The following is a 25103-nucleotide window of genomic DNA, read 5'->3' as shown; positions in this document are numbered from 1 at the left end:
CTGCTACTTAGTATAAAAACTGCATTGGATCAGATGGACCAGTGATCTGATGTTCTATCATGTACCTTATATAATGTAGCTTAAGATGTTATGTCATTGTTTAGTCGTGTCCGACTTTTTGTGACCCCATGGACCACAGCATGCCAGGCCCACCTATCTTTCACTGCCTCCCGGAGTTGTGTCAAATTCATTCTGGGAGCTTCAACGTCCAACCATCTCATCCTCTGTCGTCCCCTTCTCCTCTTGCCTTCACAGTTTCCCAACACCAAGGTCTTTTCCAAGGAGTCTTCTCATGAGATGGCCAAAGTATTGGAGCCCCAGCTTCAGGATCTGTCCTTCCAGTGAGCACTCAGGTTTGATTTCCTTCAGAATGGATCGGTTTGTTCTCCTTGCAGTCCAGGGGACTCTCAAGAGCCTCCTCCAGCACCACAGTTCAAAAGCATCAATTCTTCAGCAGTCATCTTTCTTTATGGTCCAGCTCTCACTTCCATACATCACTACAGAAAAACCATAGCTTTGACTATTCGGACTTTTGTTGACAAGGTTATGTCTCTGCTTTTTAAGATGCTATCAAGGTTTGTCATCACTTTCCTCCCAAGAAGCAGGCGTGGCTGCTGTCTCCATCTGCAGTGATCATGGAGCCCACGAAAGTAAAATCTGTCACTGCCTCCATATCTTCCCCTTCTGTTTCCCAGGAGGTGATGGGATCAGTGGCCATGATCTTAGTTTTTTTGATGCTGAGCTTCAGACCGTATTTTGCACTCTCCTCTTTCACCCTCATTACAAGGTTCCTTAATTCCTCTTCACTTTATGCCATCAGAGTGGTATCATCTGCATATCGGAGGTTGTTGATATTTCTTCTGGCAATCTTAATTTCGGCTTGAGATTCATCCAGTCCAGCCTTTCGCATGATGTGTTCTGCATATAAATTACTATTTCCAAAATCTGAAAATGTTCAGAATGCTCTTGCTCACTTGCTCTCTTGCCTTTCTGGGGTTTTGTGGGGTTTTTTTGGGGGGAGGGAGGTACAGTTTAGCTCCCCATCCATTTATTTCTGTCACTCCTTCTCATTTTTTGTGTCTAAGGCAGTAAACATTTAAAATGTGAAATGCGAGATTATTACAACATAGATCTGGATGTAGACCTTGAGAGGGCCGTCTATGTTGCATGACAATTGAGGTACTATGTAGGAGACAGTGCTTATTACTAACACTGCAAAACCGTTATAGAGTACATTTTTATGGTATACATATGGCCTTTTCCTTCATTGGCTATGTTACTTACCCTGAATAGTGATGTGCTGTTCTCTAAAATCAAGGTAGAGCCAACTTCCAGTTTCTTTTAGATTGTCTAGCAGGCTACTGGTTATGTATATGGGTTAGCCAATGGGAAGCAAAAGACACATCAGGCCACTCTTATAGATATACTTACTTACTTAAATACCTTTATTGGCATAATAATACCTTTATTGGCATAATACTTATAGATATAGAATAAATGGGACAAGTTTGAAACCCTTGGCACTTCGTTTTGTCCTGTGTGAGCTTGCAACACTAAAAGTGGGAGAAAAATGCCTAACCATAGCAATAATAAACAGTATATAAAAAAATAACTCTCAACTGTTGTCTGCCTGTTCCCTAACTTTCCCTTCCTGACCTTGAAGGATGTTGGAAGGTGTCATCTCATCAGCATTTTCCTAGCTGCTGAGAGAGGGGAATGGGGGGGAGTGGGGGGATTGATTTTTCTTCCCGGGGCACCCTGCCAAGAATAACAGCAGACTCCAGCAGGTCGGTACAGGAAGGGAATGGCTGGAAGCTGATTTGTAGTAGGCGCGTTGGAGAGCCAGAACGCATTTTTATGGAAGAGACCTTCAGAGATGCATAAACTTCTCTGAATTTCTCCTCCAGCCCCCTCTTCCCAATGGCATTCAGCCAAAGCCATTCTAAAAAGGGAGAGAAAGAAACCCTTAAAATAAACTAGTCTTTTGGTTTGTTTTCATGTAACTGAAGTATGTGAAGAACAAAGCAATCTGATGAGCTGACATATAATTTGGACGGAGTGGGAGACTAGGTTTCTGTGGTCTACTTTTTCTCCTGTCCTGCTATTTCTCAGAGACTTGTTGAAAATGCTGAGTCCATGCAATTTCAAACAAGGTATCCTATATCTTGCCTCATCTTCCGGGCTAATACAGCAAATGAAATGTCTGACTTGGGTTCAGGTATCTTTAACACTGCTGCAATCAATATCCTTCTGTTGGTGTTAGGACCAAATCTATGTTGATGCCAGCTCCTCACTTCTCTGTGACATGAATATGCCATGCAATGGCCCAGGGACTATTTTTAAGGAAGGGGCTCCAGACTGGCAGGAAGTTCTGATGAATTATATCCCCTTGCAGGTATGTTTGTACATCAACATATTTAATGGTTAAACAAATAAATAGTCTGTCATGTTCTGTTTAATATTGTTTAAATAAGTGTTGCAATTGTATGTGCAGTTGAATAATAACAACGATTATTGATGAGTAAACTGCAGTAGATCACCCGAAGCAGTTACAATGTGACTATTACAAAAGCTAAGACAAAACAAGGGCAGAATTTTATTGGTGTTGTTGTTTGTATAACGTGCATAGTTAGTTGCAACTAATTGAGAAGGTGTCAAGTGCAAAGGGTTGTGAAGTTGCGTACACAACAAAGCATGCAAATGAGATGTACTCTGGCATGTCTTCAATTGACTGCAATTTACCATGACAAGTTATGCTTTGTTGGGCTGCTTTAGTAAGGAGGTAGAATTCTAGGTGGCCAAGGATTATAAGGCCTGATTATGTTGTGGAAGAAAAATCTATATTACATTCGACATCAAAATTATTTAGCTTTTCTTACTAATACAGTTCTAGATTTATTTATTTTTTACCCTTTTCCTTTCTGCCTATCCTCTTTCCCACTTTCAGGATATTCTCTCTGAGCTTTTCATCTTCCTCTTTGGAAATCTAGCCTCCCTCACAGACTTTATTTTCTAGATAGTGTTTTCTACCATGTTTTCCCGAAAATAGCTCCAAAAAACGCATCAGGACTTATTTTCAGGGGATTTTTTTTTCATTTACAACAATCTTTTGTTCTTGTTTAGTCATTTAGTCGTGTCCGACTCCTCATGACCCCATGGAACAGAGCACACCAAGCCCTCCTGTCTTCCACTGCCTCCCAGAGTTGGGTCAAATTCATGTTGGTCGCTTCGATGACACTGTCCAACCATCTCATCCTCTGTCAACCCCTTCTCCTCTTGCCTCCACACTTTCCCAACATCAGGGTCTTTTCCAGGGAGTCTTCTCTTCTCATAAGATGGCCAAATTATTGGAGCCTCAGCTTTAGGATCTGTCCTTCCAGTGAGCACTCAGGGTTGATTTCCTTCAGGATGGATAGATTTGTTCTCCTTGCAGTCCAGGGGACTCTCAAGACTGCAAGGAGAACAAACCTATCAATTCAACAATCTATATTTATTCAAATACAGTCATGTCATCTTCTTCTGGTTGCTGCACAATGGTGGAGGGTGGGGTTTCACTTAACTGGGGCTTGTTTTTGGGATAGGGCTTATATTACGAGCATTTGGAAAAATCATACTAGGGATTATTTTCAGGTTAGGTCTTATTTTTGGGGAAACAGGGTAGCTTTTAGTTGGGTGGATAGCTCAGAGGTTTAGGTATCTGCATTGGGAATTCAGTTCCCCACTGTGTCTCCTGGGAGAACAGCCAATCTGTGTGGCCTTGGGCAAGCTTCATGACCCAGGGCATCCTCAAAAGAAGGGAATGATCAACTACTTCTAAGTATTCTCTTCTTAGAAAACCATGGGAAAAGGTCACCATAAGTCAGAATTGACTTGAAGACACATTGTGTATTATTAGCCCTTGGTTCCTTCCTTCTCTCCCTTTAACGTGCAGCTTTACTTCTTTCCTTGTGCCCCACCACCTGCCTGGACCTTCAGTGGCATCACAGCAGCTTACCTGATTGTTACGAAAGGCTTACTTTGCCATTCTGTGAGTAGTTCAAAATTATTTTCTATTTGCACTACACAAATATTTAACTAGATAAACTTGCAGTGCACTTGATTTTCAGGTTTTTGTTTTGTTTTGTTACAATTTGCATTTATTCGTTTGTCTATCTTTTTTTTTAAAGGCCAAATAAAGCAGGGTGGGGATGACAAAGAGGAAGTCAACATGGATTTGGTTGCAAACACAGTTGGTAGCAAGTGCACCACTGATTGCATGATTTGGGAAGGGACTGAGAATGAAATAGATGGGGATTGGCAAATATGTAATGGATAAGCGAACAGTTTAGTTTCAACATAGGATACTTTCACTGTGCTCTATTGCTTCTTTATATATTACGTTGACTCTTCAGTCTCCCTTGTTAACTAAGATCTTTTGGTTGTGGTATGGCCTGAATGCCATGACAGAGTGACACTTCCACATGGATTGTTTGTTTTACAGGTTGCCTGTAACTATTCCTCCCTTTGCCATCTTGCTTCTACTGTTACCTCATAACTGCACTGCTAGGTCCAAAGTGGGAACAACAATCACATTTCCTTCTTCTCTAGATAGATGGCCAGAAACTATGTCAGCTCTGGGATTTTGGAGCCTGTAGCTCCCCAAAATTACTTTAGTCCATTTGCCAGGCTCTGACATTTTTCTTTTTCCCTTTTTTGGGCAAGGGAATGCTTTTTTTTCCCAAAGGGAGGAGCTACTTTCACTGGCATGGCTGCCATCGCCATTTCCATTCTCTACCAGTTGTTTGTTTGTTTGTTTGTTGTTTTACAATTTGTGATTATTTATTTGGTTATTAAAGGCAAAATAAAACAGGTGGGGATTATTTATTTATTTATTTATTTTATACCCTGCCTCTCTGGTCATTGCGACCACTCTAGGCGGCATTACCTCTCAGCATCCTTTACTAATTTGGACTACTGTCTGGATATCTGCATAACCCTTTGGATTTCTACATGCCCCACAGTTAGGAACCTGTGGAATCTACAGTTTCATTGTCATTTTCTTCACCACACAGTCTCCTAGGCAACTATTGCTTGGAGCTATCCATGTTCCTCTGAACTTTCTGTCATTTATTTATTTACACTTATTTATTTGAGTATTTATTTTCTACTTTTCTAGATAAATAACCTCAGTCAAGTAGCTTCCTATATAAACAAACTGTCTATCATTCTTTCTGTGTACACACACACACACACCAAAGACAGGAGCATTAAGGAATATCCCACTTCAGATTAGCAATGATAAAACAGACATCATTTGCTGTGTTGGTTGTTTATAGAATCTAGGGGAAAGCTAAACTCATGTTGCAGCAGGAAAAAATGAAACAAAATGTACTATTTATGTATGGTAATACTTTTATATACATCTTTAGCAGTGTGAAAATGGGGTCAATCTAATAAAGTATTTAACAAATAAAGGCAGAAAGTACTCATGTGCAAGGTACAGTATATTTTAAAACCATCCAATTTCTAAGAAGAATCCCTGGGAACATTGCACATCTTTTCATTCAGTGTATTGTTTATGAACTGTGACCTTCTCAAGCCCATGTGCTTTGCCAGAGTTTGGAAATGCTTTGTGTCCTACCATACAATTAATGTGTACCTGGGCTTGTTCTGTACAAGGGCATCCTGTGTGTGTAAGCTTGGCTTGATGTCACATGGACAGAGCTTTCCAAACAAAGACTTCCACCAATTCTTTTCAGAAGCTCTCTGAAGAACTCTTTGGACACCACCCTTCATCTCAAGCTGCAGACAGCCAGGGAACCTGCTAAGAATGGAAGTTGTCTTGGCTTTCTAATTTCCTCAGTTAAGAAACCACTAACTTCCCCCAGCTGTGAATGCCATTGGAATGATTCATTATAAGCTTCCGCTTGCAATTTCACTCCTGATTAGCCTTCTGCATTTAGGCTATTCAATAGTGGGTAGTACCTGAACTTGAATGGTTAATTTTGTACTTTTGAGACATTTCTGCTCATGGGAAGAGAAGATAGAACTCTATAAACTGTTATTTTCTGTAAACATTGCACCTCGAGAACGGTTGTAAAGTGGCTTTTGTATTTGGAAAAACACTCTGTGTCTTTCCCAACAAGGAATTAGCATTCATGGGGAAAAAAAAGAGAGTCTGTTTTCTATCATGCAACATTAGGCAGGTACCTCAGGTACATAGATCAAGCAGCTGAGAATTTCAAAATACAGGCAGCCTGCAGAATGACAGCTGGGACAAAAGACAAGAAAAGCAGCAGGGGCATTGGTAATCAAAAGGGAGAGAAATTGGAGCAATCTGAAGTGCTGTCTGGATCCTTCTCATGGGAGAAGAAACAAAGTCCATGTGAATGGAAAGATCACTCAAGGGTGAGATAGATCGCATCAAAGATAAGAACCTTTAATACATGACTCAGATCCCTTAAAATTCCCCCAATCTAGTCACACCCTAAGTTCAGACTGACATATGCTTTCTCTGCGTTACCTGTGTTTGTACTCAAAACTAGCAACAACTTTTGCATATCCATGTCTTGCTGCCCTTTGATCAAATAAAAATGTGTTTCCCTGCCCCCTTTGTCTTATCACATGCTGGCAGCATAATTATAATATGGATTTTTCATGATTTGACAGGAATACTATTTTTTTCATTTTTAATGTATTTGATTCTTCTTAATGTTCTCCTCTCTGCAATGATGTTCATGCCATAGGCAGCTGGTGGAGATCAAAAGCCTGTGTACCTGCTAGAATGCATTGGGTGTAAATCCAGTGGATGTTGAGCTTGCCAGGCTATCAGATGGGCAGGCAGTGGTTCTCCCTCACCAAGATATTTATTTAACCAAGGCTGGTAGCACTGTTTACATTTTTCAGAGCTTTTAAGTAAGAATTAAAAGTAACATAGCTACCTGTAACTAACTACTTGTGGAATAACAAAAGTGCTATTACATTTCCAAAGCAACATACCAATTAGTTACAAGGATAATTTTGGGTGCAACAAGTAATATTTTCTAATTACTTTAAAAATATACTTTTGAGGGCATTTTAGCTGAACAGTCCCAGAGCACTTCCAGGAGAAAGGAATGGTAAACCCCTTCTGTGTATTCTTTACCTAGAAAAAACTAGAAAGGGGAGCCATAGGTCAGAATTGACTTGATGGCATACAATTATTATGAAGGGCATTTTAAGGCAAAATTTGACAGGAATTTAAAATCTTTTATGCTATTGTCTTTTCAAACCTAAGAGGCAAGGGAAATATTATGGTCTTGGTTTTCATGTTGTTTTTAAAGTATATTTCAAGATGCAGTTGAAAAATACTTAAAAATACTTTCAGAACTGCTGATAAGCAGAGGAATGTTTATATCCCATGCACAACCAGAAGATAATAGATAAATAATATGCAACTCAGTAATTGTTTTTACTTGATATCTAATGTGGTGTAGTGTTCCAGCTTAAAGACCCAAGCTGTGCACTGAACATAAAAGAAATTTATCTAGTATTTAGGTAGTTCTTCTCTTATCTTACTATGGACTGCTTTGCCCCTTCAAGTTCATATGCCTATTTGTCCCTCCCAAAACCAAAGTTAGTTGTTTTTTTGGGGAGAGGGGGATATAGAAATGATAAGATGTATCAAAAAGTTGTAACACAGAGTTGAGAGAGAGAGAGAGAGAGAGAGTGCATGACATTTCTGGGGTTAAGGTGAGGAACCTTACTTCTGCAAAATAATGAAAATCCTAGAGAATTCCTATAGAATAACTTTCCAAGCTCTGGCATTCTGAGACCACAGGCAGTTGCGTATTCTTCCTCTGTGCTTGATCTGTCCCTTCATTCAATGTGCAGATTCTTGCACTGGTTTTACACAAAGAGTTGTTGAAGTTGGCACATGATATCTTCTTCTGGAATCTGGACATTATGGGGAAAATGATAGAATTGTCAAGCTCCCTTTCCCTGGTCCAGTCCAACTCCCATCATAGTAATGAGTAGCTTGTTCTTCCTTTCTCTTAGCTTGCCCTCTGAAGGGATCACTAACTGGCCAAAGATATAACCAGGACTGACAACACCAACAGAGTCCGGAAACTCAACTCAGGACTAAAATCAATTCTTTAAGATAAAATTATTGCTACCACCTCTATTCCAGTTCTTCACAGGCTAGAGAAAACCCCAGCCTTTAACAGACTTTCCTTGTGAGTCTCTGGAAATTAAGGCCTTAAATCCAACAAACCTTTTCCTTCAAAGCCTACCTTAGATACATGGTAGTTCAGCTTACAAAATCAATTAGAGAATACAATTTGCAAAACACAAACAGGATAAATTATACAGCTGACTAGCCTCTAAACTACATATTTAGGTAAATGTAAGGACCCCAGGACAAAGCAATAGTCAGATCCCGGACCATACATAGAATGCAGTTAGTTCTACGACTGCAGTTCTCTAGGCCATCCAAGAGGATAAAAGGATACTCCCAAAGAGCATGAAGCCATTTGTTGTTCAGATCCTCTTACTTTAGTACGCACATGGAATCCACCACCCAGTTGAAGACATGAAGAAACCAAAACTTGTTAGACTTTGGGTGAAGAAAGGACATTCTCACATGGAAGGCAAGTTGTTGCCAGTTGAAAAAACAGTCAGTACTATTGCAGCTAATGATAATGCAGATCAGATAGGCGTGCTTCCCAAGAGCAGATTACCATGATCTTCATTCAGTTGAACACTTTGGTGCTGATCAGGTTTGTAGGTTTCTTTCACAGAAATGATGGAGAAAATTCCTAAGCCCTTATGGAGAAACCATGAGCCTGCTCTTATATATAAAAAGTGTCTGAACCATACAGACCATGATACATTAAATAATCTTTGTCAGCACCTATTTAAATATTGTCTATAATTCCTTGCCCTTGTTTGTTAGTTTTCTGCTTTATTCAGGCAATTAGAGCTTCTAACCAATTTTTTTTTTTTACTAGAGTCATGGGGACAGTTCTTGGGAGAACAGTTCAGCACTTACTGCTCAACATTGTTTAGTTCACAAATACAGTGGGGGCTTGACTTGAGAACTTAATCCGTATTGGAAGGCGGTTCTCAAGTCAAAAAGTCTGTAAGTCAAGTCTCCATTGACCTACAGTGCATTGAAAACCGATTAATCGCGTAACAGGCCGTTTTTGTTCCATTTTGTTTTTTTTCTGGTCTGTAAGTCAAATCTCAGTTTGCAAGTCAAACCTAAATTTTGCGGCCAGAGAAGTCTGTAACTCAAAAAGTCTGTAAGTCAAGCCGTATGTAAGTGAAGGGTCCACTGTATATGAACCAAGTATCTCTCTCCCTAATGCCTAGAGTTAAAGCTGATTTATCTCAATGGAACACTCTATAGCTTTATAATCCTTAGGCGTCTCAGTCGTTCTTCTACATTGACAGAGCAATTTGGCGTATGAACTTGGCACTGTAGAGATAACATTTTTAAAACCTCACACCATACAGAGGCGCTTGGCTGGCTCCCGCCTTGTCATGCAGGATGCCATCCTGTGAGTCACAGCTGCAACCTGACCTTTGGCTTTTCTGAAGAAGAGAGGGGGAAGTGTTGCCTTTTATCTAGGCACACTCATTCAAAGCTCTTCACTAAGGTTTCCTCTAAGAGTGCCTGATTTTGCTGATGCTGTTAGCACTTGGTGGCTTTGGAACTGAAGGTGTACATAGCCTCCTTGAACTGGTTGAGAAACAAGTGATTTGCCTCCTTGCCTCTGCTTCTCATTTGGTTTCTCTTTGCTGGATGAAAGCCAGCAGTTTAAAAATATCTCCAGCTATGGTTCCTAGTGTTTTCAAAAAAATACAATCAAGACTTTTATGTTGCTTTCCAATTTACAATTATGTTATTACAGTAACAAACTGATCATTCAATAAGGAACAATGTGACAAAGTCAGTTTTCTGTTCCAGTGCACCATGCAGTCAATCTACAACAGCCCGGAATGTCTGACCCAGTAAATAGACAATGAAAACCAAATTAAGAAAATGTGCACACAATAAAAGTTACATGGTAATTTGAAAAGCCAAGAAACTGAAAAGGGCAGGGTGGCTTCAATTCTCAGTCCTCCCAAGCTGTATCGTGAAGGAAAATCTTTCCCTGATGAGCAGCACAAACTCAGCCTCAGTGATTCCCAAACTTGGGTAATCAAACTGTTCTTTGACTGCAACTCCCAGAAACCCCGGCCAGCACAGCTAGTGGCGAAGGTTTCTGGGAGTTGCAGTCCAAGAACACTTGTGTTACACAAGGTTGCGAACAACTGCTCTGCATGCTAAGATTGCTGAATGTTGACGTGTTTTACAGAACAAAGGCTCTGACAGTCAGTTAGAGGCAGGATGGTGACAAGCAGGACTCCTGGCAGCATCCTGGCACCATAGACAGCGCACAAAACAGCGCTGCAGTATCACTCCAGCTGTCCTGGAGGTAACTGGATGGGTACTTTTTAAAGCATAATGAAAACGAAGTGCTTTGAACATCTTTTGCATAAGGTCAAGAAAAAGAATGTAACAATTCCACCAGACAGTTCCTTTGCATGCAACTTGAGCAACTGTTGTCAACTTTGGTGATGCATTCCTACATCTGATGTGTGAGAGGGAGCAAAAGTGCTACAGCTCACATACTGTAGAATGGCACTTTTGAGTTACTGCCGCTCCTTTGAATTATCTGGTGTAACATAAGCTGTGCAGATACACAGGCCTTAACACTGCCTAGCTTAGTACTGTTTATTTCAGCCTTCTGCCAACTACTGCTTTCAGAGGCAGTGGTCTAAAAACCTATAATCCACAGCCACTAGGGCCCCATTTACTCTGTAAATTGTTTTCTAAGGTCTCAAGGAAAATTCTTTCCTAGCACTGCTCAAATCTTCTAACTAGAGATGCAGCCTGGTAACTTCTCCTAGCAGAGCATGTGATCTCTTGCTGCTGCAGCTACTGAGCTACGGCCTCTCCCGAATACTTAAGGGGCTGCTGTTAGGAGATTAATGGTCCATCTAACACTGTAGTCTTTATGCTGGCTGGCTGCAGCTTTCCAGGATCTCAAAGACAACTTTCCCAGCCCTACTGTTTGAGAGTTATAGGTCAGCTTGGAAACAGACTGTTCTTCAGGAGACAAAGCCATCAAGCCTGTCTACAACTTTGCTTGTAGTAAATTTAGACTGTGACTACATGGGGGTGGGGGTGAGTGGGTGGGAAGGAGTGATATGTGTTCCAGAGATGCAAGAGACAAACCATTTGAAGAGCAAAATGACCACCTTCCATTTGAAACCAAGCCACCTGTGCTTGTTTTTGTTTATTAGCAGCATGTCCTCCTCCAGCAAGCTGTCATGCTAGCAAATGGCAGCACCTGTTTGTCACTATTTTTCACCTCCGTGAGATCTCAGCTTTCCTCCCTCATAAATATTAATGGGTGACCTCAACACGACATTTTGCATTAATGAAAGATGCCCTTTCAGGAGTTCTCATCCTCACGTCTGGACTTAGCCGCTCTGGCTGAATTCCTGTGAATGCAATATTGCCTTCATGTATCAGATTCCTGGGACATACCCTGCTGTCTTCCTAGTTGACTCTGTAACTGGCCTAGTCTGTGCAAATTTAGATTTGACAGTTTGTTTTGCTGTAGTGCATTCATATGAAGAACGGCTAAGGGTATTAGGAGTTGCTCTTCAGAAATATAAGGGAGACTTTAATTCAACTGACTTTTTCTTCTTCTTAGCTGATTAAGTTACATGTTATGGTTAATTTTAACCAGAGATTGGAAATTTACTTTTTTTTTATAGTAATTCTGGCCATGCCACCTGGCAGACTGAGAGAGCTCCTGCTCAGAAGAATAACTTTTCAAGCTCTGGTTCTGACCTGTAGTTAAAAACATTAGCATGTGAGTGCTTAATTAGTTTGCTGTACTATGTTAATTTTATGTAATAGTGTAATGATTTCCAAGCATATAACTTTTAATATTATACTTTATACAGTGTTTCTGAGCCATGTTAGGTGGCCTAATTATTGATAGTAATCTTAATTTACTAGTTGCAAATTATTATTATTTTTAAATGCCTTGGAGCACCCTGCTGGCCAACCTGTGATACTGCACTTCCATTCATGGGTTTTAACGTGAAAGGCAAAGCTGGGAGGGGGGGGGGGGCTAGGGTGAGCGGTGGAACCCTGCCTGGGATTTGTCAGAAGTGAAGGGCATTTAGCTAATTAAATTGCCCAAGTGAATTAACTGAGCCAAGGAGTGTTCTGCACTACTTGGCTCCAGCTGGAGCAAAATTCAACTAACTTTCCAGTCTTGGACAGTTATAACTTTAAAAAACTGAACCTGTAAATCAAAATATTTGGGAATGGCCATCCCTCAGTGATAGAGTACATTTGTCTGTATGACCTCCCAGGTGCAATACTTCGCATCTGCAGGTAGGACTAGGGAAAAAAAATCTAGTTGTTACATTGTTAATCTGGCCAGAATCCCTGGAATGGCACTGCCAGTTAGTGTTGACAACTTTTCACTCAGTAAACCTTCTATTCTTTCTAGACTAATGAAGTCGCATATATTTTATTTACTTAAAGATTTATTCAATGTTTAAATTGTATATTTAATGCATAAATTTACCTGGAATTTATACAATTCCAGACAGTTATACAAGTTGGCCAACAGTGGATTATCAGAAATACTGTACGGCCATTCAGAGCATCAAACCATAAATAACAATAACAGGCAACAATGTAAGCCAAGCAACGCAAGTATTAAAAACTAGTAGCAAAGTACAGTTATTTTACCAAACGAAAATAGCCGCCCCGAGTAGACATGGTCTAGATTTAGACATGGTCTAAATTTAATAAACAAACAAACAAACAAACAGGTTCCAAAGGCAAACATAATAGTTCCCAGAAACATCTGTCTAAGGAAGATGTTCCATTGTCATGCCACCACAACTAGCAATGTGATATGTACATTAATGAAACTGTAGGCAAAAGGCATCCAAAGGCTTTTCTTATTTTATAACATGGCTAACACTAAAATGTTATCTACTATAAAAGTGATCAGAATGCCATACAATAAAACCGTAATAAAACTAGTGACAGTGAAAGTAAACCCACACAAGTTTAGTTCCACAAGTTCAGTTGTATAGCCAGTTTGTAATTCCAAACTACAAAAGCAGGAGTGTAGGCATGATTTTGAAGTAGCTCTGGAACTGACATGCCTGGCTAATTTAAGAAAGAAAGAAAAAAATCCAAGAAAAGGAAACTAAAGTTTTGAACATGTTGTACTTGTATCAAAATTTAATTGGTTTGGCAATCTGAGAATCTACACAGGAATTTAAAATAAGAAATACAGTATTTTATGCTCACAGCAGTTAAGGACAGAACCGTCATTCCTTCAGTCATCTATTTACATACAAACATTTGTCCACATGCCCTTCCATGTCCTCATCCTATTTATGAATGTTGGAGCCACCCACTAAGAAAGCAGCTCACCACCATTGCAGGGGGAATAGTCTTTCCTCCCTTGGGTGTTTTCTGAGCTGATATCATACAATCTGTGTACTTTTTTTTAAGACAATCGTTAAGGGAACATCATGCTTTCATCATCAGGGGCAATTACATTTCTATCATGTGCAGTATGCAATGCAGTTGTTAGAAGCAAAAGCTGCATGAGAGAGGCTGAGTAATTTTGACGCGAATGGATTCTGCCTGGGTGGGAAACTAAATCACCCAATCACTAGAGTCCAAGCAACTCTTCAGTCATCTTGTTCTCCGCCTCCACTAATAAATATTCTTACACAAATCTTCTACCCGTTTTTCCACGCAAAACCCAAAGGAAATATCTCTAAACACACACACAAGTAAAAAGAAAGTAAAACAAGACAAATACCCATGGTACATTAAAAACTGTTAACTTTTAATGAGAGCTTTTGTGGAGAAATCCACTTCTTCAGACATTGGAGTGAAATACAGTAAAATGCAGACTTTGTAAGCAAAACATTGAAGCCAGCTTTAATGTTTTACTTGTAAACTCTGTGTTTTACTATATATGCTTGCACAGACTAACATGGCTACCTCTTCTAAAACCACTGGTTTTCAGGCACCCTGTATTTTCTCAATGAGAGAGTCTGAAGGGTCAAATATCAGCAGTAAAGCAAATGCTTTACATGCTGAATTTCTTTGATTCAATCTCCAGCATCCAGTTTAAAAAAGGAACCTAGACAGCAGGGATGGAAAACACTCTCTACAAAGACTTTAGAATGCTACTGCCAGTCAGAGTGGTCAATACTGGGCAAATGAGCCATACAGACATAATGTAGGGACTTCATGGCCATGGTTCACTTTTGATTCACTTACTTCTGAACATAAGCAAATATCTCTTAAAAACAAAGAAATACACAAACAGCAAGGAAAGCTTACTGGGACAAACTAATCAGGAATTCCTGGTGGTCTGTAATTCATTTGAAATACAGTAATGATCTTCTAAGCTTTTAATTTCATATAGACATAGCTTCTGTGGACAGCTTCGAAATTTCTCGTCTGTACTCCATCAGAGAGATTGTCACTTGGTTTTCAAATCCTTCAGCTTGCTTTACTTGTTATAGAGAACTGTTTAGACCAGGGATCTCCAAAGTGCGGCCCAGAGGCAACATCTGGCCTGCCTGGCCTTTTTATCTAGCCCATGTGTGAGCATGTGCATGTGTGCAGGAGTGCATGCATGCATGCAGTTGGGTGGGCAGGAGTGTGCGCATTCCTTCGGCCCTTGAAAATGTTGCGAATATATTATGTGGCCCTCCTTTCTTTTTTTCTTTCTTCCTACCTTCTGTCCATCCATCCATCCTTTCTTTCTTTCTTTCTTTGGAGACCCCTGGTTTAGAACATTGTAGAGATCTCTGTCCCCCATATGTTTACTCCCTGCTCCCCAGCTATTATAGCTTATTGTATCTGACAATAAACTTCCCAGTCTTAATATTAGGTGTTTTTTTTTTTTTTTTTTTTTTTTTTTTTTTTTTTTTTTGCTTTCTGGAAAATTACAATACAGATGGCTCCAAAATGACATCTGTACTTCTGTGGAAGATGACTTTTTCAAATTGGCATCCTCTACTTTTTCTTCTTCAGCACACTTAGTGTTTCCTACTATAGAAGAAAATCTTGGGTGATACTCTTCTAGCCTTTCCTCCCTAAAACTGGTAAAATGTGTTCACTAAGTTGTTGTTGTTGTTGTTGTTGTTATAGATAATAAGTCAAATATGACTTTGACTTGATGTCTAAACATTTAGTGTTCTACTTAAAACAAGTAGCAAATCCATCTTTTCCTTAGCCGCACTCACAATGCCACACTACAGTACTAAAGTTCCAGTGGCTGGCCAAGTACTAGGAGAACCTAATGTAATCAATGATGCAGCTGTGGTGGTAGGATTCTTGAAGCCTGTCTCTCTCTGTTGATCACCCTCCAAGTCGCCTTTGGCCCCCATTCCTTGTCTCCATATGACTTTTAATATAGGCTAAGATTCTCCAGAAGAGTTGTATGGGAGAGGAAGCTGGGGATGATATTCAGGCCCCTATGAAACAGCTGATTGGTGGGGAGTTTTGCCTATGTTGACTTAAGGGTTCTTCCCTTTCAACATGGCACATAACTTGGCTTCTTCCACTGTTGCTTTCCAGGATTCTGCATTTGCTCTCCTCCCCCCCAATAAATGAATTTATTTTGTTTCAAAGCACATGAAATACAATACTAAGAATGATAATAATTTTAAAAAATGGATTGCTCCCATCTCTGACATTATGCCCCAGAACAGTCTTCCCCAGTATTATGTCTTCCAGTGTGTGAGACTACAATTCTTATATCTCAGAGACATGGAGAGTTATGATAGCTGTAGTCCACCCAAGCTAGAAAGCACCAGACTGGGGTATCACCCTGTGCAGTCTGTTAGCTTGCTAGTTTTCCAACTGTTCATATTTTGCTTTTTGAGAAGTCCAAATGTTTGTTTTCATTCCATTATTGTGTTTGAAGCCAGAGGATATGTAAGAAAAGAAAGAGAGGAAGAAAAACTTTTCTGCTTGGATTACTATGGTTTCCGTAGCAATGCACAGCTCCTTTTCCATGTGAGGATGGGGAGGATCGCACTTGAACCGTATTGATAGACCCTCTTCTACGTTCCTGGAGAAAGGGCGCCTCCGGTTGCTTATGGGACCTAGTGAAAAACAGCAGTAATATAACTCCATCGAACTGGAAGTCAAGTAAAGAATTGCCGATCTGTATATTCCCATTTTACAGATGACGGAGCAGAGGCCAAAACAACTGTTTATGTTCAGACTCTCCAGGCCCGCAAGTGGAAACGAAAACTTGATTGCCGCAGCTCCAAACATAAAAAAAGATTCTCTGTATAGCCCTCTCGCTCCCCCTCCCCACTCCATGTATTTTTCTCTCGGCTTCAGTGAGCTGCAAGGCTGGGTAGGCGTGAATATACTCTGAAGCGGCGCTCTCCCTCTGCGCTTTGGCGGAGAGCCCGAACAAGGAGGCCGCCGGAGTCCTGCCTATCTCCCCCCCCCCTCCCAACACACTGCAGAACTTGGCGCGGGGGGTGGTGGAGGAGACAGGCTCCGGCAGGCGAAGGGGCTGGTTTATTGTGGAAGCTGCCGCTGGTGGCACGGAGGAGACCCACCTCCAGGGAGGGAGGAAGGGAGATGGCGCTGGCGAGTTCGCAGCCAAACTTTGCACAAGCGGCTCCTACTCCTCCACCCGCTCGAAGTTAGCTCTGGAGCGAGGCACCGCGACTGGCTACTGTCTCCAGCCCTCGCCCGCAGGAGCGCCCTACCTCGCCAAAAAAGCTAACCCTTTCTCTCTCTCCCTCTCCTAGTCCCTTCCCACCCACTCCCAAAGTGACGGCGGCGGCAGCGGCGGCGGCCGCAGCAGCAGCAAGTCTGCAGATGGGAACCAACTAATCGCAGCCAACTCTGGCAGACCTCTCTCTCTCTCTCTCTCTCCCTCCCCGAGAGCGTGTCCGGCCACCCGGCGCCTGCAGGATGAGCGAGCAGCCCTGGGGAGCCTCCCGCAGCCGTCGCCACCTCACAGGCGGCGACTACCCGAGGGGAAAATGAGCGATTATCCGGAGAAAGAGGCGCCGATCTCCCGCAAGCGGCGGCTGATGGCCGCGATTGCGTCCGGGGAAGAGTGTACAGGAGCAGCGGCAGGAGCCGGGAGCAGCAGCAGCTGCTGTACTGCCGAGTCCCTGGCTGCGGGCGCCGCTTCTGTCTCCCTTTCCTCCTCCTCCTCCTCCTCGGTCTTGGCGCTTTGCTGCTTCATCTGCGGCGGCGGGATCAGCCGGGGCAAGGAGCTCAAGCTGCAGGTGAAGTATTCCCGCGACAACCAGCCCTTCTTCCCTTTTCTGCAGCACCAGGAGCCGGCGCCCGGGGCGCAAGAGGTAACCCCGGAGGGCTGCGCTTTGGTGTGCGCCGTGTGTCGTTGCTTCCTGGCCGAGCAGTGGGACTCCTTCGAGCGGACGCGGACGCCGGTGGAGAAGCGCATGTATTGGCTCAAGCGGCCCTACCAGTGCGACGGGCCGGCGGCGGCGGCGGGGGGGCCCGGCGGGCTGCGCAGGGGGCCCCAAGAGTGGAATCTCTCTTACGCTCTGGGCGCCGACGACGAGCGGCGTCCGAGTAGCAGCAGCGGCCGGAGTCAGCCCCCAGAGGACGAGGACGAGGAGGGAGAGGCGGGAGGCGGCGCCGGTGGGGAAGACACAGACCTTTCCTCCCTCTCCGACGCCGAGAACCTCTCGGACAGCGACCTGCGCCCCCCGAGCCGGGACAGCGGCGCCAAAGTCGATCCCGGCTACTGCCGTGTCAGAGAGCGCCCGGTGCTGAGCGCGCACATGGGGAGCCGCGAGAGCTACCGCGACTGGAATCAGCCGCCGCCGCCGCCGCCGCCACCACCCTCGGAGAAGGCGGCCATTCCCTTGCGCCCAGGGAACGGGCTGTCACTGACAGAGAAGCCGAGGAAGAAGAGGCAGCGACCAGCGCGACTCTGGGGCACCGATGCGCCTGTTTGGAAAGCTACGCATGGCGCGCCAATAGGGAGCAGCGCGAAGGCGCGGCCTGGGATCTCCCCTGAACGCGGAAGAAGCGATCGCTCCGCAGGCAAGCATCCCCCGGAGGAGAGTGCCCTAGAGCCTCCCAGTTACTGTTCGTCGGAGGAGAGCGAGATCAATATCACCAGCGATGAAGAGCAGAAGGAGAACGCGAACGCCCTCCCAGCGCCCAGGCCTCCTTGGGGGGCAACGTCATCGTCGTCGGGGGAATCAGTGTGTTGCTATGTTTGCGGCTCCCTGTTGACAGCGACTTCCCAGCATCGGATCCATGTGCAGAAGCAAGAGAAGGCTTCGAAGGCGCCCTTCTTCCCCTTTCTGTGGTTGCACAGTCCGCCCCCGGGGGCCCTGCCCATCAGTCCCGCGGGGAGCACCGTGGTGTGTTCCTGTTGTTTCGCTTCGCTCATGCAACAGTGGCAAAGCTTCGAGCTGGCCAATGTGCCCGTCCTGCAGAGGCTCTATGTCGTCCCCCTGAACGCCCCCAAAGGGAGAAAGAGAGAAACTCCCCCAAGAGATGAATCACTCCCCCTTGCTCATCGGCAGGTCTTCCAGGAAGCTTGCTACCTCTGTGGAGAGGATTGCTCCAAGGAGAAGAGGTTTGTCTCTGCCAAGATTACCAATGGCAATGCCAAAACCACCATGCACTTTCCTTTCCTTGGCCTCCTCCCTTGCCCGCCCCGTGCCAAAGGTCCCAACAAGCACTGGGAAGTCCAAAGCTGCTGCAAGTGTTATGGGGTGCTGCAGGATCTGTGGGCCATGTATCGGGCTTCCCACAATGAGGAGTTCATCACTTCTGTACAGAGCTTCCTGGGAAGGTATCACCAAGTTTTTTCAGCAGAAGAGACCAGCCACAGCTCCAGGCATGTGAATTTGGCCAAAGCAGGCCTGGTGTCTGTCTGTTACATCTGCGGAAGTGAACTGGGAACCGGCAAGGAGTTCCAACTTAGTGTCAACCCACCAGGCCGCTTCGGTGAGAAAGAACCTTTTTTCCCCTTCCTCACGGTATATCCTCCAGCTCCTCAGGCGAAGCCTGCAGATTCCACGGGAATAGTGGCCACGTGTGTGCTGTGCTATCACGATCTCTTGGGACAGTGGCTGCAGTATGAAAGCAGCAGTTCCCACCATCCCAGCAGTCCCTGGTCGAGGCAATACAAAGTGGAGACATTTGTCTGCTACTTCTGCAGGCAAGAGAAGAAACGATGCCTTGGATTAAAAGCAGTGCAAGTTGCTAGGCTGCCTGTCTTTCTGGGCTCTTTACAGGTGCCCAGTAGCTTATTGGTGGATGATGGTAAGCAACTGACTATTGGAGCATGTGCTGAGTGTGCAGTACTGGTGCTTGCTGGCAAAACGACAGGGCCTCGAGATCTTTTTGCTGCACCCGCAATGGCACCGGTTTCCTTTCAAAAGGTAAGGCTCTTGGTCAACCTTTCAGTGGCATCGAAATTGCCTCTTGTTGCTCTTGGGGAATGGAACCTTTGGCAGGAGGCAAGCACCAAGCTGGGTGCTTTCTAGCAAACCAGCCGTCTCAGAGTCGTCGACCTCACAGCTTTAAAAACAAAACAAAACCATGGATCTGTGTCAAGGTATGCAGCAGGGATGAGAGCATTTCTGGTGTTAAAAAGCAAACACTGCCTTGTGGAAAGCAGTCTCACAGGCAGGTGGCTCATGCAAGACCAGAAGCTGACAAGAGTTTTCTAACATTGGTGCTGTTCCACTCCTGTTACTAAATCCTTTCAGGGATTAGCTAGCCGCCTGTTGGCTTTTGAGAGTTGAGAAAACATGGCTTTCTAGCTGTAAGCCATAGTACTTTCTTCTCCTGAGGTGGTATTGGATAATGGGCAGATCAGGTTTTCCTTGGGCTCATAGCACAAATTCATGTATCTGTGTTAGTTTGATGTAGCTGCTGGAGAAGCCCCCAGAGTAAAGCCACAGTAATCTGTGGCTGCATAATACAGCATTTCAGGCCACAGTGAATTTCTTGGTGTTGATGCACAGGACCCTGTTCCTTTTAACAGGCAGAGAGCACTTCCATACCATGTTTTCTGTCCTTACCAAAAAGTCCAACAAGTAAATAGACAAAAGTTATTGGCTGCAAAGCCTTCCCTCTCTCCACCCTGAGGCTATTTGACTCAGATTTAAAGACATACAAGTGCCAATCATTCCCCTTTCCCTAGTTCTGTCTTTAGTAATCCAGGTCAAGTCACTTCCATCTTATGGTGACCCTAATAGGGGTTTTGAGATATGGGAGATGCTCTAGAAGGAATTTTGCCATTACCTTCTCCTAGTGAGCTTCCAGGACTGAGTGGAGATTTGAACCCACGTCTTCTAAACCCCTAGTCTATCCAGCATACCACTCTGGACCTATTGTAATTTGTACCTTAAATGGAAAACGAAACAGAGAGCTTGTGTGTATATATCATATCAGCATAGTCATCCAAATGCAAGAATTTGGGCCAGAAGTGTTTGGTGGGCAGCTTATAATACTTCTAAACATTTATATAGGTGGTAGCAGTTTAGAGTTATCTAGTTGCTTGGATGTACATGTTAGTAATGCAGCTCCAGTTTTTGTGCATGGACTAGTGGTGGTTTGACAGTGTATTCTTGAGTTTTAAGGGTTGGGGCCCTAATCTCTGTCAATTAGCAAAATGCAGAAGGAGTGTAAGTGACAGTGGTTAGGATTCTAAAGAAGCCGTGGAGCAGCCAGAGTGTATATTTGTTTGCTTGTTTGTTTTCTTTTGTTTTGCTTTGCTTTGTTTTGCTTTTAATTGAGCAGTGTCTATTTGCTAGTTTGCTGGCTGAAGCGTTCTTTATGCTTCAGATTTCACTGTTAGGTTTTTCTTTATTTTTTTATTGTAAAATGTTGTATATACTGGTCTCAAGTCCTTGTGGATGAAAGGTGACTGATAGTGTCTAAAAAGAAACAGATGAAGTAGTTTGCAGGCCTTTAGAAATGAACACACAGGCTGAATGCGTTGGTACAGGAGCATGTGGAAAACCAGCAGTATGTAAACATCCTCTTCTCTGAATAAAGTAGGGGACAAGGGGTATGTTTTTGCACCCTTAAGCTACAGTTGCTTCATGTGCCCTACAAGTTTGACAGAGCCAATATGGTATAGCAGTTAAAGTGTAGGACCACAGCTTGGGAGATTTAGGTTCAAGTTCCCATTGAACCATGAAACTGTCCAGATGATTTCTGCACTGTTGGTTCTTTCTTTCAGAATGTACCTAACCTGCAGAGTTGTTGTGAAGGTACTGTAAATGGGGAAGAGGAGTGCAATACACACTGCCTTGAATTCACTGGGGAAGAGATGAAATGTAAATGTGATTAATAAAGTTTCTTGTTTTTGTGTGTGATGATGGTCCCTGAACACTCTTTATATGGTTTATATGGAGGCTACATGCCCCTTCCCCTGGCTGTTTGTACAGTCCTGCTGGATTCTTTCTTTTGCTGCCACTGCTGGGTCTGTCACCCGATTTGCAGTAAGGAATTTGGGAGTGCATGCCTTGTTTCCCAGCAGAATCTTACTATTTGTGTACCATGATTTCCAGGATTGGCAATGAGTTGGGCGGCAAGTTTCAGCAACAGTGTGTTCATAACATGAACAGGGTGCTTCAAAGAGAGGCTGTTGCTCTTTTAAAAGTGTGTCTGTTAGGAGGGATTCCAGAAAGGAATAATGTGCATCACACTTTCTATTCCTATACATTCAGAGAAGTGTGCAAAGGGGGCCATGCAACAAGTGAGGTGAAGCAGGTCTAACTCTGGCCAATGCCTCGATGAGACTATAACTGTCAATCTCACATCAATCACCTTGAGTTCCATCACTGGGAAGAAGCACCATCTGAGTGTTGTAAAATCCGTTGTGTCATCTGGAGAGAGAGCTGGGAGTTCATGTTAGTTCCAAGATGCCAGAAAGAAAGAAAGAGAGAAAGAGAGAAAGAGAGAAAGAGAGGGAGAGAAAGAGAGAGAAAGAGAGAGAAAGAGAGAAAGAAAAGGCAAATCATCAATGACAACTTAGGTAGAGTTTAGGAGAAATTATTCTCTGGACCACAAGTCCCAGCATGCCCAGCCAGCTTCACAATGGCTATAGTGTTTGGAGATTCCTGGAATTGTCCCCAAAAGTTACTTTTCAAAACTCTGAACTTTGGAATATGTAAAACTGATATTTGTTGTGGTTTTGCAACTAATTTATTTTTTAATAAGACAGGTCCAGTACCATTGCTTCAGCAACAATAGAATCTGTTTTCATATACCAGTTCTGTTTAAGTCTCTTTTTTACATCTTGTTTCCCATGGCCATTTAGGCAACTCATAAAGAAGCCCAGCCTGGTTGTAGCCTGGTTTCTCACACAAGACAGCCCTAACAAGCATGCTCCTCTTAGACAGAAGCTCCTGTTCTGCCAGCAAATTAAAAAAAAAAGGGAAGCCCCTCAGATGATTTCAGGAGATGTTTCCCACCTGATTTACCTCTTTCCCTCTCTGTAGGGATGTGCCCTTGTAATCTGCTAGTCAGCTGTGCAAGAGGAGAGGAAAATGCCTGGGATTTTCATGCTCCTGTGAATTGTGAGGGTTTACAGACGGCTGTTTGCTTTTCATCTGAGCCTCTATCCCCTTGGCTAGGAGGGACAGCTGCTGTTAATAAACTCATGTCGGGGCCTTCACAGAAGGACATTGCAGTACTGTAATAAAATGTGATCTAATCTTTGAGCTGTCTTCATAACCCTGGGCTTGCCATTTGAGTCAGAACTGTTGTACAGAGGCTGTTGTGGTACATTCAGTCCTGGCAGGAAGATAGGCTGGTTGGGGACACAGCTCTCCAAATCCTTGTGTTTGTCCAAGGCTGAGAATTCTTTTCGAATGTGCATATCCACTATTTGGCTTAGTTCTGGATAACTTTGCAGCCCCAAACTTTGGGCCTCCTAATTCAAGTCACTATGAGTAAAATCCAGTAGCCAACTGCCTCTGCTTTGCCTTCACTGGTCTTTTAAAGAATTGTTGGCTGCGATCTGAGATTGCTGGTAGATGCAACCATTGAAAGTATTCTCTCTGTAGAAGCTTAGGAGTTCTCTGAGTCTCTGGACCAGCAATGGAGAACATGTGGCTCTCCAGTGCTGAGCAGCCATTCTCATCATCTCTCACCATTGGCTCTGCTTGCTACAGCTGATCTTTCCAAGGTTTTCATTAACAAGGACTGACCATTGGGGGTTGTGTGTGCAGTTGGTCTGCCTCATGGGAATGTTCCTCTGGCAAAGCCACTTTGCCTGATAGGTTCCCCCCTCCAGCCCCCGTGAAGGACAGATGTACTATGTAGAGTCATAAAGGTTATGCTTCTAGCCAGTGGATTTTAAAAAGCGTAGTTGTATAAATAACATATTGAAGCTGTGGTAGTGCCTTGTACCCCCCTAACTCTTTCCAGTATTCCAGAGGAAATAGTGATAAAAACTTTAATTTCAAACTTCCAGACCTATAGCAATAGAGATGTGTCCACCAGCTACAATCAATGGGGGCATTGTTCTTTTGTTGTACTTCGTAGTGAAAATGTTATTTTATCCATTTTTAAATGTTATGCATTTTTACAAGGCTTAGTTGTAACCTCCAAAAACATTGAGAGAGATTTTTTCGGGGGGGGAAGAGACACAAACATGTGAAGTAGAACTGTGAACCATCCTGATCACAAGATTATTGTTCAAGTGGAAAAGATGTGCCCTGAATCCATGCCTAAAGGAAGATGAATTGCATAATCTTTGTGGGAAGATTGTTCTATAGAGTTGATGCCAGTGAGGCTGGCTGGAAAGGATATTGTTTTGTTGGGACAAGGAACATGTACGAGCAATATCCTATGAAATGGCTGGAGACAGTGTGGAAGAGACGGTCTTTTAATACTGCCTGTGTTTCCTCTTCTCTTTATTGGTTGACTCTGAAGAATAAGGATGAACAGAAGGTAGTTTGGGGTCTATTGTTAGATGTACAGTATGAATGATTCGGAATAGATCACAGACACATGAATTATTTGATCACATTCACAGAGTAGTACGGCTCTTTGCATCCAAGTTGCTTAACAGTAGCAGGAAATAAATGCTCCCCTCCATTAGAATGCTGAAGGGAGGAAAATCTGAGGAGCCAGGAGTGGTGTGTGTGTAAGGATGTTTATTTCTGCTCCTTAAAAGAAATCACAAATCTCATGTGTTTCAGAAAGACCCCTTGTTCTTTAAGCCTAAGAGCCACACTAGAAGCTACTGAGAACATACTGTATTCTTTAAGTGTTATTAGCTATCTGATAGTGCATCCAGGAGTGTTTCTGATCTCCCCCTACTTGCAAATTGATTTGCTTATTTTGTGATTGGTCGTTGGAAGCTAAACAAAGGCTTAGCTTGCATTCTGAATATTCAGCCTCAAAGCTGGTAGAGGATTGCATGGTTGAAATGATAATGTATTTTGTTTTAAGGACATGCTAACTGTACTACAACTCTCTGATTTGACCCTAACTGCATATGCCTTTTGCACCTGGCTTCATTCAGCAGATCTCCTAATTCTAGTAAAACACAAAATAAATCTTGCAAGATTGAACTTTGCCCTCCCTTGCTGTAGAGCCACTGACAGTCATAAATAATACTGTATTGGTTCAGATGAACACATAGCCTAACCTAGAGTAAGGCAGTTTTCTATGTACTGTTCCCAGGAGTCTTGCCTGTCATATTATGTTTAAAGTTTGTTCTTCTTGATGGTGTACAGGAATGTATTTTGGTAGCTTTGCTTATTTGTAATTCACAAGCCTCCAGTATTTGCAGGTATTTGTCTCTTAATTTGTTAAGACAGCAGTTCAAAGAGGCATGATCAGTTCAGCACATATCTGTCTTGATATCAAGACAGAATTGCATGTGATTGGCAGGTGGGTGAGAATTCTCTGAAAGTTGTTCCTTTTGTGGCTTCAGTGAACTGTGTGATGGAGAGAGCACAAATAAGTCAAAGGTGAGACTGCAGGAAGACTTGTATGAAAGACTTAATAGTTTGCACATTCTACCTCATAC

The 25103-nt window shown here is 43.1% G+C and overlaps 1 protein-coding gene across 2 annotated transcripts in view; it reads left to right on the top strand.

Annotated features, from left to right (window-relative positions):
• The first annotated feature begins 1513 nt into the window (after positions 1-1513).
• Positions 1514-25103, top strand: part of GSE1 (Gse1 coiled-coil protein) — a 389126-nt gene continuing 365536 nt past the window's right edge. For both annotated transcript variants that reach the window (XM_020808482.3, XM_020808480.3), the window contains exon 1: positions 1514-19485. In XM_020808482.3, the coding sequence (XP_020664141.3) occupies positions 17092-19485 (2394 nt within the window). In that variant the 5' untranslated portion in view covers positions 1514-17091. The remainder of the gene's footprint in view (positions 19486-25103) is intronic.

The sequence above is a fragment of the Pogona vitticeps genome, chromosome 10 (assembly GCF_051106095.1).
Source record: "Pogona vitticeps strain Pit_001003342236 chromosome 10, PviZW2.1, whole genome shotgun sequence".
Taxonomy (NCBI): domain Eukaryota; kingdom Metazoa; phylum Chordata; class Lepidosauria; order Squamata; family Agamidae; genus Pogona; species Pogona vitticeps.
The sequence above is the reverse complement of the archived record's forward strand: the minus strand, read 5'-3'. Positions and strand labels throughout refer to the sequence as shown.